This window comes from Gavia stellata, chromosome 1 (assembly GCF_030936135.1).
Source record: "Gavia stellata isolate bGavSte3 chromosome 1, bGavSte3.hap2, whole genome shotgun sequence".
Lineage (NCBI taxonomy): Eukaryota > Metazoa > Chordata > Aves > Gaviiformes > Gaviidae > Gavia > Gavia stellata.
In genome coordinates this window covers 83,879,424-83,896,653 of record NC_082594.1, presented here as the reverse complement: position 1 = coordinate 83,896,653, position 17,230 = coordinate 83,879,424, and the positions used below count along the sequence as shown (strand labels likewise).

Below are 17,230 nucleotides of genomic sequence, written 5' to 3'. Positions count from 1 at the left end.
TTTATTTACAATACAAAGTTACAGACACAAAAGTATTCTGAATCTGTTCCCATGTAGTTACCACATAAAGCACATGCAAAAAGCCTTAAGTGTCTCCCATCATCTGCAAGATTAAGAAATGCTCTTATTACACAAGTTTACAGTGCTTAAGATGTACAATACTTACTGAGGAAGTTTGGGTAATAATCTGTAAAACAGTTGACAATAAACCGAACAAAATCCAAGTCCTAAAATAAAAGCACAGGGTAAACACAAAATAAATCAAAACATTAACAATACAGGCTTAGTTAATCTAAGGCATTTATTTAACAGCACAAGACACTTATGTTGTAATCATCTATATTCAAGTTTTACACATACTAGAAACATCACCCAAACTCAATGCAATGCTTTTCACTTCATTAGATTGCTACAGGATTGTGGTCAAACTTCGTTTTGTTATCAATGCAGTAAGTTAGGAATCCAAACTACGGCAGAGTATCAACAGGATTTAAGCTATGTAGAAAAGATACAGGAAAAAAAAAACCTTTAGCACTAGAAAAGCTTGACAGATTATCTTAAGGCCTTACAAGGGAGAGGACTAAACATACTGAAATTTCCATTGAATAACTTATATTGTATATTGTTCAATATACTACTACACTCAGGACCTTCCAGAGAAAAAAAGTAAGTTTTCCTCTTAAGAGAATTTTTGGTTTTAGTATTAGTTTGTGATACAGAGAGAAATTGTGGGGAGAGGTAGCACTCAAAAGAACTGCTTGTATACCACCCATTTTCAGGGTGCTTCCATCCAATGAGCAGTCGCACAGAAATAGTACAGCCAAGTCTCCATTGCAAAATCCAGGTATAATAGAACTGACTAACAGTAAAGGGCAAAAAAGGCATTTTATGAAACAGGTATAGATAATAAAGAGATGCCTTACCACAATAAAGCACTACAGAGGAGACTTTCAGAAATAGTACAAAATATATTGCTGATGGAGGATCCAAAGCCTGTCAGTAAAAATGCTATGAGGAACGGGCTCTTGAAGTGATGTAAACATGCTATTACAACATTTGCAGACAGAAAAAACAACACCCTGTGTAAAAGGATTACACACAACCTGAAAGCTTTATTAGTAGCTTCAGTATTTGGAAAGTAACTGAAAGCTTGGTATCTTCAGGCAGTAGGCAGAAAGTAGCCTTTAATAGAAGCATTTATCTCAACTGGCTGTTGCTTGTACCAAATGCAGTATCTTTCATTTAATAGCATAAACACAGTGATAGATTTCCAAGCAATTAGAATCTCCTGTGCATTAACAAGGATGCTGCTCTTTATGCCGCTGCCTATCCAGAAGTGGCACTATCAGTATCAGGAGGATGCATTCACTATTTTGATGAAAGTCTGGAATTAGAACTACGGATTTCAGCAGATCATTTAACAACTGCATCTATTCTAGTTACCTGAACTGGTGCAACAAGCCATGAGCTATCAGAATTACCTGGCTGACATAGTAGATGTCTATAGCAACGGAACAAACAAATGAAGCCTGTTCTGGAAAAGGTATCAGAAATGCAAGTTCTTTTAGGATAAAATTTATCAATTATTCTACATGGCTACAAACAGCCGTTAAGAAAGTGTTCCTATTCTGTGATAAACATACTAACTACACAAAGCAAGACTGTACAATGGGACACTTATGGACAGCACTTGCTGAGATTGTGTCTCTGGGAGTCTCAAAGACACTGGAAAGAAGTTGCTTCAGGATATGCTCCATAAACCCCAAATCACATTGCTTTTTCACATCAAGGAAATTATTACAATCCTTTATTCTTATATAAAACCGTGGCTCCAGTGTTAGCTTTAGGAGTATGGATATACAGGTAAGAGCACCAATCCTGCCTTGCAAAACTGAATTACACCATATTTATTTGTCTAAGTATCTGCTCAAAAGCTTGTGGCCCTGTACTGCACAGCTGCAAGGTCCTAATGCAACATCTTGCCTGCAAAAGGCAGAAAGAAAGCTTTTTTTTCCCGCTTCTATTTAACTGCATTCCTGCCATATCAACAAAAACAGAAAGAACAAGATACACGTTTTAGCCACTCCTGTAAAAGTAACAATGCAGCATGGCACTTGGTAAGAAAAATTTCAATACTTCATAGAAATAAGATATTTCTTTTTTACCTATAGACAATCTATGAGATTTTTTGTTATTAGGGTGAATATATAAATACGTAATGATAGGCAAGATCGCCATCTTGCAATCTAAAGCAGCTTAGATTCTGCTCCTGAAAGTGGTTGCTAACTAAAACTGTACTTTTCTCTACTGAACTCAGAAAGCTCTCTATCATTCTCTTCATCTATATTTTCACTTTTCTGTATCTTCCACTTTTCTATATAGGCACAGGGCTTAAGAACAGTTAAGACCATCACTTCAGGAACAGTTCTTAAACACATTTAAGTTTCATGTAACATACATGAATAATTTGCTTAATTCCAGTGAGCACCTAAACTTGAACATTCCCTGAAGTTTAATTCAGGCAGGGAATTACCTGATCCTATGTATAACTACAATAAATGTCTAAGTAATTCCCAAAGTAGACCACTGACTTGACATATGACTAATTGGTATGGAGGTTTTTTTTTTTAATACTTTTTTCCAAATACCTAGGAACATGGATTTTCAAGTACTAATTTCGAAATGTTTTTAAAGTTGACAAAACTTTGAATTTTGTAAATTATTGTACAAATGGGAAATAGTTTTCTGGAATAGTTTCCAGAACTAGTGTAATTCCTCTTGTCATCTTTAACAATTCAGTTCTACAATTATGTCCAAGGCAAAGTGAAATCCTAGTCTTAAAACCATTAGAATTTTCTTATCTAATGGCAACCTTTTGAATAATCATCACTTTTACAGAAGTGACTGAGCTATACTGCTCCTCCTTGGTTTTGTAAGTCCTAAAGAACATCTAGAAATGCATAGAAACTTTTGCTAAAAGAAATTTCTCCTCTTCTGAAAAGTTGGAATCTCTCATTTATATAAGGTCAAGCTTGGAGGAAGCAGTCTTCAGTAAACCTGACAGTTTGGACAAGAAACTGAAAAAGGGGGTGAAGACATTCTTCCTGAAGTATAAACTTGAGTCTGACAGACAGGCCTACAGTTCAGAAGTCCATCACATCTGTTTTAAATTCAGACACCCTCATTTTTTCTGTATCTGTACACAGCAACAACATGTACATTTCTTCACCATATTAAGACTCATCATTGTAATAACAAGTTTTGTTAGTAAGAGAAAAAACAGACTTGGGCTATATTTGGTTAAGATGAATACTGAAAGCAATGCATACTTGATGAATTGCTCTTTTGCAACTTCTCTTCACAACAAAATTCAATGGGTGGCAAGAGATGCATGCAGGCACTTAAGAAATTAACACAATTTAAATATACAGGGACATAGCATGGAGGATGGAGAGGCAGGACCAGGATCAGAATTGTCAACTGAAGATGCTGCCTTGTCAGAACAGATCATCATTCTCGAAGATCTTGGCCACTGCATCTAAGGTTTTAATGCTTCACTATTACCCCATTTTTCCATCCTTCACCCTTGACTTACTGATTCGTCCAAAAAAGATGATGACAATGGAAATAGAGCTGTTGAAGAAACAGCAGCAACTGTACTCACAATAAAAGATGGCTCAGCCTATTGCCTTTTGGATGCTTAAAAACTAAGTTCTGCTACTATCATCCATGACAACTGACAAAACACTTTGTGGTGGCAAGTGACAAGTCACTTTGGCTCAGTCACCAAACTAAAAGCAAGTTTTCAGTATTCTGTACAAGACAATTTAATATGTAACAAAAGATTTTGGAAACTACTCATGTCACAGGAAGAAGCCCTATATATCTCTGATGTGAGCAATTGTTAAGTTATTTAGGTGTCAAGGACTGCACAGGGACTCCTGTTTTTATGGGGACATAGGTTAAACAATTCAGAAAGCAATCAGAAAAAAACAATCAAAATACTTACTATGTGACTGATTCCAGTTTCAGCCATGTCAAATACCACTGTTAAGGGCTTTCCATGATCTCTCTTGGCATAATGTTCTAACCAAAAAGCTACCAGTTTCTTTTTCTCAAGTTGCTGTTTAGGATCTCTTGTGTGATGTTTCACTCTGAACCAAACTTGTGAGAAGAAAGAAAAAACACACACAAAAGTGAAACAACAGATCCAAATTAACAGAAAACACTATGCAAGTAACTACACAGGATGCACTAAAATTTATTAACACCTCTGATGTTTGTATTCTACAGTTCTACTGATACTGTGGCCACTGAACAGCCAGAAAAACAACTGCATAGCTTTCTACACACACCCCTTTCCCTGCTCATATTTTTATAGCGGAACTGGTTAAAAATTTAAAATATAAAGAATCACAGCACAGAAGACAGTAGCACGGAAAAAATACTTTTCATGTATTTAAAGGCTACTTCTTATCTAGATTATTATTTCATAATTTCTAATTAAATCATGTGGTCCTGAGAAAGAATATATGCAGAACATAATATCTTAAGTATTGTGGTTGTGAAATTTGTTTCTTCTTCTGCTTCAGTTTTCTACAGCATTGTAGTTGGTATGTTTTGAAAAACTGGTTATACACACACTATGAACTACATAAAAAGCAACAGACCCTTCTAAAATTAAGTGAAAAAAATCCAGATGAGCAACATTATATAAATGAAAGCCCATCTATGTCTATTTTACATAACAGAATGAGAAAGGACCATGTGGCCCAAGAAATACGTTTCTCAGATGTTGACTAACCAGGAACTCTTAACTACGATATAATCTGGATTTGTATACCCTTCTGCAATAAGAAAGTAGTCATGCAGAGACAAGTTTTTCCATGAGAAGTAGCATATTTCAAAGTAACAATCTTTGTAAAAAAGTCTGAAACCAAATTACTGATTATATAATGAAGTGAGAAAAGAAGTATCCCAGGCAGCAGTGTGAAGAGCAGCCTTCATTTCTGGTACCTCTACAATACCAAAATTGGAAGAGCCCTGAAAATAATTGTAGATATACTCTAATATTTTTCTCCCTGAAAATTGGAAATAAAAGACTTCCCCATGTCTTTTATTTCCAATTGCAAATAAAAAATATTTTATGGCTCATGTAAAGAAACAAACCTTTTTTTTCCAAACATAGCATATTAACTAAATACTCTAAGTTCAGAATTTCAAAAAAGATAGCCCTATTCAAACACAGGACTCTTGTGAAAGTAACCAACAACTCTTGAAAACTTCTTTATACTTCAAAATGTGTATTTTACATAACAGAATGAGAATGGACTGTGTGGCCCAAGAAATACATTTCTCAGATGTTGACTAACCAGGAACTCTTAACTATAATACAATCTGAATTTGCATACCAAGCCAGATATTCTGACTCAATTAACATTCACAGAAGAAACACTTCAGGCATGGAAAATTGAGACATTAGTTATGTTTCAGTGACAATAAAATCAGAAATCATTATTTACCTAACTTAGATATTCTTGTGAAACAATTGCATAATTTTCTCAGTCCAAGCACTGATGCAAGAAAGTAATGTTTTTTCTACTTCTTTCCCCTATCTATACCCCCCCAATCTCAAATTCAACCACCCAGTATAATCATGCTCAGCTTTCTAAAGGCTATAAAAAGGTATCACCACCACTCATCCTTGAATACTTACCTTGGAGGTTAAAAGAAAATCATGAAGCATAACAAAGCAGCAATTTTTTTCCATACAGTACTGATATCTTACAGTGATAAGAAAAGGGACAGTTTGACCAAACACAGCCATAGAATAAAAGCTGAGGTTTTCCGCTCATGTTATTTGTTTGGTTGTTTTTTGGGGTTTCTTTGTTTTTTTTTTTTTTTGAAAATTAGTACAACAGTGTTTAAGACACAGTCATTCCCATAAAAGATTGGATTGTTAGTATACTTCTGGAAGTAAAAACTAGCCCTTGTAAACCAAGGAAAAGCAGAATTTCAGATTTAAATTTTTGGTTTTTTCAAGGTTCAAGATCTTTGCTTGGAAAGCCTCATGAGTGATTTGTTTTGAAAGCCTCTTTTGCCCCACAGGATTTAAGCTTAATTAAAAGTAAATATATGATATGTTACAACAGGTTCATTTACAGAAAATAACATTGCCTATTTATTACACAGTATTAAAAAACCTCAGGAGTATTTCAGGCAACATTTACTCTTTCCCTACAAATCCTATTCTTTAATTACTAAAAGTTAATCACACAACTTGAGTTCATTCTCCAACAATTCTCAGCTGTCCACACTGTTACTGAACATTCCAATGACATCAGAAAAAATGATAAAACAAAACAGGAAAAACATTGCAGACCTCCTGTGAACCACTGCAAGCATGCAAGAATGTGGGCTGCTAGAAAAAGCAATGACAATGCACTGTAATAATGAACATTTATACTAGCCATATACTCACCACACTAAGATACAGTAACAAAACACTTCAACAGGAAAGCTAAAAACTGCATTATAATTAGGATAAAGGTTTATGATTTTTGAAAACTCCTGATAAAGTTTCTTCACTCCACTTCTGTGATCCAAAGAGATACATAAAGTTACTAACTTCTCATCATTTTTAGTTAAAACAGTTGCCAATATGTACCTTCTATTTTTAAAACATTCATTTTTCAAAATAGATGCTAAAAGGCTGGAAACAAGAAATAATGATTGATGACTGAAAATATTATATTCTGTGCAACTTACATAATTTATAGCCCTCTTTATCATATCCATGCAGAAAGAGAGAACCATTTTCAAATAACCATTTTGGAAGGACAGATTCTGTCAAGTCTGCAAAGCCAAATGAAAGATTATTTCAGTAATCATATTAATAAATCACATTGTAACTTAACAGAAGTCACTAAAAGTGCCAAAGTCTATCAACAAAATACAAAAGTGTCTTTATAAACCACCTTCCAAGGCCTTTGTAAACTACTGCAAATACTGAGCTCATTTGAAAACTTTACTATCTTCTTTCTCTCATGCTGTAGAGTAGGATCTATTTAGGAAGAAACAAGAATAAGAAATTGATATAAGAGAAAAAGTGCTGCAAATGTTTATTTTTGCTCATATCTGCAAGCCCTCTTGCTCTATCCTTTAATCCAGAATGAAGTCCTGTAGATAAAAACTCACCTTCAAAATTTCTCACGCCACAAAAAAAAAAGAGATCTATTCTACCTCATGTGTCAGACCAATGCTGCTATGATGAACAGAGCCCTGTTTTTTAGGGGGTTTTGTTGTTGTTTTCTGGTTTTTTTAAGGACTATTCTAGCAAATGCACAAAGACAAAACAAGAGATAGCTGCCCTCCTTCCTTCCTCTTAAACAACCTTTCAATAGACATATGGAACTACAACAAAACAGTGAGACAGCACTGGTCAACATAAAGAGCAATAGTTTGGTTTTTTTAAACTGAGTAAGAAAGTTCTTGCTCAGCTCTGTGGTACCAACAAAACCTTCAAAAGGTGCTTAATGAAACTATAAAAGTCAGTTGTAGTTCAATAGGAAAGCAACACACACCATCAAAATCATTATATAAACATAGCTTACCATTAACTGTATATTCTTTCCTCCACTGAAAGCTGTCATCAATCATCTTTAACGTATCATCCACAACATCGTGACGCCAAATCAGATAGTTTTCAACCCATTTATCATCTTGCTGAAGTCTTTCCACATCTCTAGAATCATACTTATCTGATTTATCTAGCAAATAAATTAATTATTATAAGAATATAGCACTTGCTATGAAAACATGAAAAGGAGATTTGTCAAGTTTCAATATAAGCATCTACTAGGTACATAAGATTTATTTTGCAGTCTCAAACTTAAGCATACAAAGCTTCGCATGAGAAATTGGTTAAAAAGTCTATCTACTGTGACGATACTTAGGAACACTACAAGATTACTCTCACTAGAAAAATATTTTCTGTGATTCTTACTCAAGGAAAGAACATTAGAAAACAAGGTGTGTGTAGTGCAGGTGTAATTTTTCTAAAAACAGGTTTCTATAATTAACATAAATTAGGATATAGCCTAAGAATCTGTGTACTGATGAATGTATATATTAAGCATCACTAGTTCAAGCTTGAGTTCTCAAACTTGGATAACAGCATGTCGGACCACGAAATGTCAGAGAATAGATGTTAAAATAACTATTTTTGACCACGCACTATACATCATTGCATTAAACAAAATTGTTTTCTTTAAAAAGATTACACATTCTACACTTGTTATAAATTGTTACCTTACTGAACACAAACTACATGCAACTCTAGAGCTTTACAAAACCCCCAAGCCTCAAACTTTTCTTGTATCAGGTTAGCAACAGGATAACATGCTTTAGGAAGTACTTCAGATGAAACAGGAGTTGTTGCTGCTCCTTATTATTTTTTAATTATTTATTTTTTAAACAGGAAAGTTTGTAAAATACAAACACTTAAGTGGACCTATTGTCACTGTAGATATGATTAAACAAAGGCTCCGTTTTTAGATCAATGTTCTTCTTTGTCTGAGAAATCTGCATCTAAATCAAGTAAAAGCCCATGATAGAAACAAGCTTCTGAAAGCAACAGACATTGACACACATCTCTTTGCTAACTACTAAAAAAACAAAAGCTTTTAAACTCTTCACTTAAATTTATTTGTGCTTATCACGAAAAAAAATTAAGACTGGTTGTTAATAAAATAGATGTTAGTTTTCCCGTACTGGAAAGACTATTCCTCTGTCAGAAGCAATAAACTCAAAATAACTACTTTCAGGCCCATCATAATTAAAATAACTATTTTGAACTGTGACTGGATGGTTTAGGGATGCGTATTTCAACCACACATCTCAACTCTGAGGTAGGTGTTAAAAAAATACACCATTAAATTCTGCTAATATTTTTAGTTTTACTGGCCTACATGCAAAGATATGACCTATTTTACTTGTCTTTCAATTTATATGCCTGTCACTAATTAGTCTATAACTGTAAGAATATACCCATTTTAATGCACCCATTCACTAAGAATTATAGTTGCACTCCTCCAACGCATCTCTTTACATCCAACTGCTTCTCACATGCATTATCTACTCCGTTCCTTCTTCATTAGGTTTCAAATTTTTCCTTCCCTTGATCCCATCCCACTACCTTATCTTGTTCCTTAGCCAAGCCTACAGCCAAATTCCACTTTCCATAACCTTAGTCCCCTACTTGCTCCTCTCTGCCCACAAGCCTCCAATCCAGCGAAAACTCTCTTGCTCTTTCAGTTCCTTCTCTCATCATTTCCATACTTGCACCAGACAGCTCATTCCCTATATTCTGACTAAGTCCAGTAAAGTGAACACTCAGCATACGACTGAAACACTGTTTAACTTCTTTGTGGTTCTAGGTCAACCACAGAGGAAACAAGCTGCAAATATTTTGGGTATTAAATTTTGTAGTCTCAACTGCTCATTTGAAATTTGATTATTCCCCCAATGATTTATGATTTGGACAGTCTTGCCTGAGAAACAATAACAGTACCTAGTTTCAAGTTAGAATCATAAAAAATAACATTGGAGAGGATTTCTGCAGGTCACCTCAGTCCTAACTGCTGCTCACAGCAAGGCTAACTTCCAAGTTCAAACAGGTCGCCAAGTACCTTTTTTCAGTCAAGTTGTCTACCCTCAAAAAGGTAGAAAGATTTCACAGCCTCTCTTCTTGCAACATGCATTCCAATCTAAATCCCATTCAGAGATACTATCATGTACAGTAACTAAGCTAGCACATCCACAGTCAGCTAAAGAGAAGTACTGGCTTCTCTTAGCCATTGTGTATTAGCTGTTCTAGGGTATGGATTATTCAATACAACATACTGTCTATTCAAGCCATTTATAACTACTCATAGCCACAGCAAACTAGGGCTTTGCAAGAGCAAAGATTTACTTTAACATCAGTATTGCATGTCTCTAGTGCCTGAGCTACCTTACTTCAACTTGGTTTGATAATCTCTAACATACACTGGCTTCCAGCTAAGAGTGACTGCAGTTAATCAATCAGCCAAGTATTCTTCTGAGATCAGTCACATGTATATTCTATTTGTATAAGGGATATCAGTACTGCGTAATTAAAGAAAAAACCACACACCACCAGGTGAAAACTAAAGAGGATAACATTTCACACTGCTTTCTGAGGCTCTCCTTGCTCTCAGTAGCTATTTCGGAGCAGAACCATCAGAATAACAAAATAGCCTCTGGTATCAAAACAATAATTTAAAAAGAAAAAAATCACATATTATTTGGAACATGCTCAGAAGACATTTCTGGGCCACTAATTTCCTAAACTCTGAACTTAGATAATATTGAAAAAATAAGGTTAAATTTCTATTAAGAAAATGAAAGCGAGAGAGGAATGTAGAAAACATTTTAACCAAACTTTCAACATCACAATGAAAAGCCAGCTGGATTCAGAGATAGGGACAGCTGAAAAAGAATTAAAATATTTTTCTTCTCTTCAGCAACTCAACAAGATGACAGATGTAATCTGAATTTACGTATATACTACAACACACATTAAACCAGGATCAACTAGTCAAATTTCGCCTCCACAGGCACTTGCAGAATGCCAGTATTTCAATCAGGTAAGCTTAACAAGACTGATAGAATAACAGGAGTACTGATTATTGTTTTAACATTACCCAATTTATCCAATTCTTGCTACAACATAAATAAAATTTAGAATGAGATTATGAACCCAAAAGAAATGTGTTTTCTCTCACACATAAAGCAGAGTGATACAAAATTGCTGGAGTCCTTCCAATAATCCAGTCACTGAAAGTATGTCAATTCAGACAAGGACTTCCTCTTCAAATTTGTGCATTTCCCGTAATTCTACAGACATCTGGAAACTTGTTTTCAAACTATACTGTGAAATAATCCGAATGTTTCTAATTTTAAATCACTCAGAGCACTTCAGTGTAGTTACTGATTATTAGAAATTTCTGGAGTTAAAATAGAATTAGTTGAAAGAAAATAGATCTTTGGGATTCCTAACACAAGTTAAACACATCCTGCACAACAATTAAGAGGCCAAAAGGAAACAGAAGTTGAGGGGCACGCAAACAGAAATTCAGGTAAAGCTATGAACTGAAGTATCTTACCTCAGACAATCTCGAAGCCTAGCAGCTTAAGATACCTGTAAACATATACTGATGCTTTTCTCACTAGAAAATTAAGCCCCTGTTTCTTCACACCTGCAGAACTGCCACTAAGATGCTGAGACACTAAGTTTAGTCACCCTCTACACTCAGGGAAATGGACAGCTCTATAATTAAGTCCATAACAAACAGAATTTCATAAGGTCTTTGGAACACTCCCTGCTTGCCACGAAAGTAACACAAGGAACAGCATTCACAACTACTTCTGTTCAGAAAGAGCTAGTGAAAGCCACATATGTAACAGCAGTGCCAGACTTTTGTGAAACAGCTGTCCAGAAGCTTGGAAACCTGGTTCCTCTCTCAGTCCAAGAGAGTCAAACTTTACTGTATCCCAGAATAGCTCCACAGCCAGTGGAAGAGGCAAAACTGGGATGCTGCAAGACTTTTCTATTGAACTGGTAAGCTGTAGACACTAGTCTAGAACTGGTAGACACTAATCAAGACTAATATCCCAAAAAGCGAGAGAAAGCATAACCTGCTTAGCAAATTTGATATTTACCAGAGAGTCTTAAAACCAAATTCTAAGTTATATATGAGGGAGTAACATTGACAACAGCAAGGAGAAGAGGCCAAAATTGGTTCTCTTCAATCCCTCAGCTAAAAGGCCTTCAGGAAAATTTAAGTGAGCAAGAAGATTGACCAGGTCTCAGACAGAACTTCAAAGATTTCAAAGTTCATAATTTTATTTAACCTTATTTTAGAAGTAGCTACTTAAAGTTACTTTCATTTCCTCATTGAACATTTGGAGTCAAGGGAGAAGACAGAAAAAGTTCTGTTTGAACAGCAGCTTCTTCCTATTACTCGCCTTCCTTTTTTCTTGCTTAAGTGAGAAGTTCTGTTCTTTCTGTGACCACATTCTGCCCTAATAATAGTTGTCTTCTTCAGGCTAAGAAACTTATGGTGAAACTATATGACTTAATTACAATCTTCCCATGTAGAGGACCCTGTATCACAAGACGACAGCTCTGAAAGAACTCCAGAATCATGCAAAACTAAACGAACACAAATTTCACTGCAACACTTTCACTGGAAGAATGCACAAATTCTTTGATGCACGAATTGTAACATCCCTTCTTCACAGGTTTTTTCAGTACCATCTACATTACCAGAAGACCGATGCTACAGTGCTGTTTTCTTCTGGCATTCATGCTTTAGGAAAAATAGAAATTTGAGAATATTCAACAAGAATATAGAAGACAGACAGGACTGGAAAACAAGCAGCACAGCTAAATCCCACACTAAAATAATCCAGATTAGTTCAGAATTCACAACCTATAAGAATGGCTCCTCCCTTCAGGAACAGCTCTTGTGTAAAAAAGAAATATTACAGAACAAGTCATACACAAAGCTAAGTAGGGATAGCAACTACATACCTTTGAATAGAGAAAAAAACAGCACTTCATTATACAAAAGATTGGAAAAAAGAACTTGGCAAGGTATGTCAAGTGTTCCATAACACAAAGCCTCTCAGTTTAACTACTGCCTTAAGCTATTTCAGCCAAGAAGTCTTTGGTCTGAAATGGTCATAATTCTTCCTCTGGCCTTGGCTAGAAAGAGAAAACCCATTTTAATCAGCCATTGATTCCTAACATGTTAAGCTAAGTACTATAACTATTCAGGTATGTGCCTTGCATTGTTGTACGGGGAAATCTTCAAGACTGAAAACAATTTAAGAAGGTCAGTAGCCATACAGGGACAAGGATGAAAAAAACAAAGTTATTTCACAGAATCACTAAGGTTGGAAAAGACCTGTAAGATCATCAAGTCCAACCATCAACTAACACCACCATGCCCATTAAACCATGTCCCACAATGCCTCGTCCACACGTTCCTTGAACACCTCCAGGGACGGTGACTCCACCACTTCCCTGGGCAGCTTGTTCCAGTGTCTCACCACTCTCTCAGTAAAGAAATTTTTCCTAATATCCAGCCTGAACCTCCCCTGGCGCAACTTGAGGCCATTTCCTCTTGTCCTGTCACTAGTCACTTGGGAGAAGAGACCAACACCCACCTCTCTGCAACCTCCTTGCAGGTAATTGTAGAGAGCGATAAGGTCTCCCCTCAGCCTCCTCTTCTCCAGACTGAACAACCCCAGCTCCCTCAGCCGCTCCTCATAAGACTTGTGCTCCAGACCCCTCACCAGCTTTGTTGCCCTTCTCTGGACACGCTCCAGCACCTCAATGTCCTTCTTGTAGTGAGGAGCCCAAAACTGAACACAGGATTTGAGGCGCGGCCTCACCAGTGCCGAGTACAGGGGCACGATCACCTCCTTACACCTGCTGGCCACACTGTTTCTGATACAGGCCAGGATGCTGTTGGCCTTCTTGGCCACCTGGGCACACTGCTGGCTCATCTTCAGCCGGCTGTCAATCAACACCCCCAGGTCCTTTTCTGCGGGGGAGCTTTCCAGCCACTCGTCCCCAAGCCTGTAGCGTTGCATGCGGTTGTTGTGACCAAAGTGCAGGACCCGGCACTTGGCCTTGTTGAACCTCATCAATTGTCCTCGGCCCATCAATCCAGCCTGTCCAGATCCCTCTGCAGAGCCTTCCCCCCAATAAGGAGTTATTTCAACAAAATCAAGCAGCAATAAACAAATATCTGCCTCTGCAAGATGTGATAATTTTAAACTTTTAGCAAAACTGAACACTCTCAGAGACAATAAAAACTACTTTCAATAGAAAGCTCAAGCATCAATATCACATAGCTTTCTATAAAAGTATGTTTTTTACCTTACCCATAGGCTTCCTACCTTATCCTTCCAGCATTTCTCAGCCTGAAAGCCAAGAATCAGGGAAAATAGATTTTTCAGAGCATAAACAGACATAAGCAGGTATTCAAAACATTACCTTAAGAGTTTTCTACAATAGTCATATCACTATGTTTTTTTGAGGATGCCCCATACGTCTAAAATTTTATTTGCAATTGGTCAATATTATTAATAAAACACGTTTTGTTACTGGCTTAAAGAAAGTCATGATGAAATTTAATCTTTTAAATCAGAGTGGGAAACCTCTCTTGCAAAAGTCTTCTTCTGAAAAATTAAGCTTTGCCTAAAGGAGAAAGGAAGAAGATGCAAATGGGGAGGGGCAGGGAATACAGGCAATAAGAAATAGTAAATATGCAAAGGAAGTGTGGAAACGACTTGTTGATTGGAAAAAAAAATCTAGCATGATTTGATTACAAATGATTTCCACTGTAACATTAAAATGGAAAGTAATAGCCCAGAAATAAAAGCTAATTTTAGAAATCCTCTAAGGAATGAAAATGCACTGAAGAAAAAACCAAGGCTGTTTGCTAGAAAACATTGTTAGTACCAGTCAGTACTGGAAAATAATCCTTTGTTTTCATTGTTACTGCCATGACCCAAGTCATTTACATCACCAACTCTCACAAAGAATCCTAACAGACAAAACAGAAATTAGGCCCAAAACCGCAGAGATAAAGTGCTGTCCGCCCATCCCATCAGACAGCATTTGCTAGTCTATTGGACTAACAGGATCTTTTAAAAGGCGTATTTCCAATACTGAAATGCAAGGTGTTTAACTACTAGGGACATACATTCCTCACAAGAACAGAAGCCGTCTTTCAAATACAGTTAGAAATTTACTGAGGAGAAAAAAACACCACCACAAGATCTCAGTTAACATTAAATACTGCTTTGCAGACAAGATCTCACATTGCCCAAGCTTTCCTTCTAAAACCCCTCAATGGCCACATTTGCTCAACAACTTCAGCAAGAAAGTTCTCATGCAAACATTGGGCAAATGAGCCAGTAAGGGTCTCTGACACTGTATTTCCCAAACTGTATCTGACTATTAAAACTATTCTTTGACTTAATCTCATAAATGAAACAACTGTGTAATTCAGAAAACAGATTTCTGGCGCTTCCAATCACTGAACAAAACTTTTCCCATCCTACCTTGAAAATTATCAAGACTGTACTATATTACTTGGTTGTAACTTTTATGTCAAATATTCCACCATGTATTAGATGTCACAGATAATATTAGATTTTTTCTGAACCAGCTATATATTAATATATTTGTGTATATTCTTATGTAATCTAAAAATTGTATTCTGCCAATAGATAATTTTAACTAAAAACCAGGATTTCAAAGGCTCTTTAAGTTTTCATTGCACAGCAAAAATAAACATTACTGCAAGACCATCACAGCATTTGCAAACATTAACAATTCTTACTGCATGGGGCAGGGGGGGAAAACCATGTAACTATGAGTTCCATAATATGGAAGAATCCCTTCATAACACAAACACCAAGCTTCTCAAATAATCAGGAACACTGTTTTCCTCAGAGGGAAAATAAAACAGTGGCAGCTGCACCCTCCAGAAAAAAAAAATGCCCAAAAATGTCACTCAAATTGTAACACTCACAGCTCACCTCTAAATGGAATTAGGTTCATTCTGTAGAGGCCCACAATTCTATGACCACACTAAATTTGCACAGAAAGTATCAGTTTCTTAATGTGCCTTGACAATGCCCTTAGTTTTCAAAGTAGACTAAAATTGCTGGATATGAAGTAATGATTTGTACCTTTACAACACTAAGTCACATGTTTGGGGGTGTCTGCATACACACATGCACCTCCACACCCCTTTTCAGTTAAGAGGAAGCGTAAAAATACGTTTTAGAACATACACAGTAAAGGCTGAAGGACCACAATAAAACTAAAACCCTCTGTTTTTCACACTTGAAGTGGGCATGACATTAATTTGCTTGTGGCGTTCCTAAATTCAAGGGAGGCACTTAAGAATGTAAACTCAAAAAAATCCTAACCCTATTTTCTTGAAAGGGCTAGGAGACCTAAACCAAGACCCAAAAATGGGCTTACTGACAAAACATGTTCAAAATACTGCAAACAGGATTACAGCTTACCTTGCAACAGTATTCAATTATTTTAATGGCTGTAACAACCAGCCCAACAGAGGCTTTATTACAACTACAGCAACCTGTGGAATTCCAAGATTGTAAGGGATAGTTCAATTGAAAAAGGTAATACTCCCTTTCAGCAGCAACTGTCCCAAAGTAGTTCTAGGTTTTCCAAAGTTATTTTTTATGAGTGTGATTCTGGGATAATAGAATACAAAGCAAGATGAATCACCTATTGTAGGAAAATATACACATTAACTGAAAAATTTAACAGCCAAAAGAATTTATAATTTAGGATGATCCTCCACTCTCTTGAGCCTGAGCTTTAAGACTGCCGAAGACATCTTTATTCACATAGAAATATCAAATGGCAAAATAAGCTTTCTCTTCTTCAAGAGACTATTTTAATAATTTTGTCATCTTGCCAGAAATACAGATCATCTCTAACCAAGGCCAAAGTAATTTCTTTTATGCAAGTTAGCAGGGCAACCATATAAAACAAAGTTGTACTACACTCAAGAACCTCAAGAAAAGTGCTATAGCCAATCACAAAGAAGTCATAGAAGCATGCAACCCTTACATAAAAGCAGGAACTAGGTAACCTCAATAATTCTGATCAGGAACATCAAAGCAAGGCATGTGTTTGCAGGATTGAGGCTTATATTAAAGGAGATGCATGCAACTCCTGAACTACTGGGCTTCTACTCTATTTGCATTAAAAATTGGATAGGAGCACGTTTTTAATAGAAAGGCTTTAGACAGTGATGATAAAACATACTGCTTACTGCAGTTGTTAGCATACTCTACTACTGTATATTCTTCTATCATAAGCAATGCAAATCAACCTTGAAATGAAATGAAACCCCTCCAGGCTTACCCCGGTATTCCCTTTCCCCTAGGCACCCCCAGCACCTCCTGGCCTTCATTTACAAGTTCAAAAGCATCTGCATTTAAGAACTGAGTTGGACACACAGCATAATTTTAATTAAGGCCATCATGAACTTAAAGTGCAAGTTACTCTAGAAAAGCAACTTTTTCCTTGACAAACTGGTCGAGGTCAAAATTTATTATTTTTTTTCTTCCATGTTTTATGTCCAAA

General features: G+C 36.2%; 1 protein-coding gene across 1 annotated transcript in view; it reads right to left on the bottom strand.

Moving 5' to 3' along the window:
• The window catches only part of MOSPD2 (motile sperm domain containing 2), a 35,164-nt gene that overhangs the window by 17,265 nt on the left and 669 nt on the right, over positions 1–17,230 (bottom strand). The window contains exons 3-6 of the mRNA XM_059815757.1: positions 7,614–7,769; positions 6,769–6,855; positions 4,010–4,164; positions 167–227 (exon numbers count right to left, since the gene is read on the bottom strand). Coding sequence (XP_059671740.1) covers positions 167–227; positions 4,010–4,164; positions 6,769–6,855; positions 7,614–7,769 — 459 coding nt within the window. The remainder of the gene's footprint in view (positions 1–166; positions 228–4,009; positions 4,165–6,768; positions 6,856–7,613; positions 7,770–17,230) is intronic.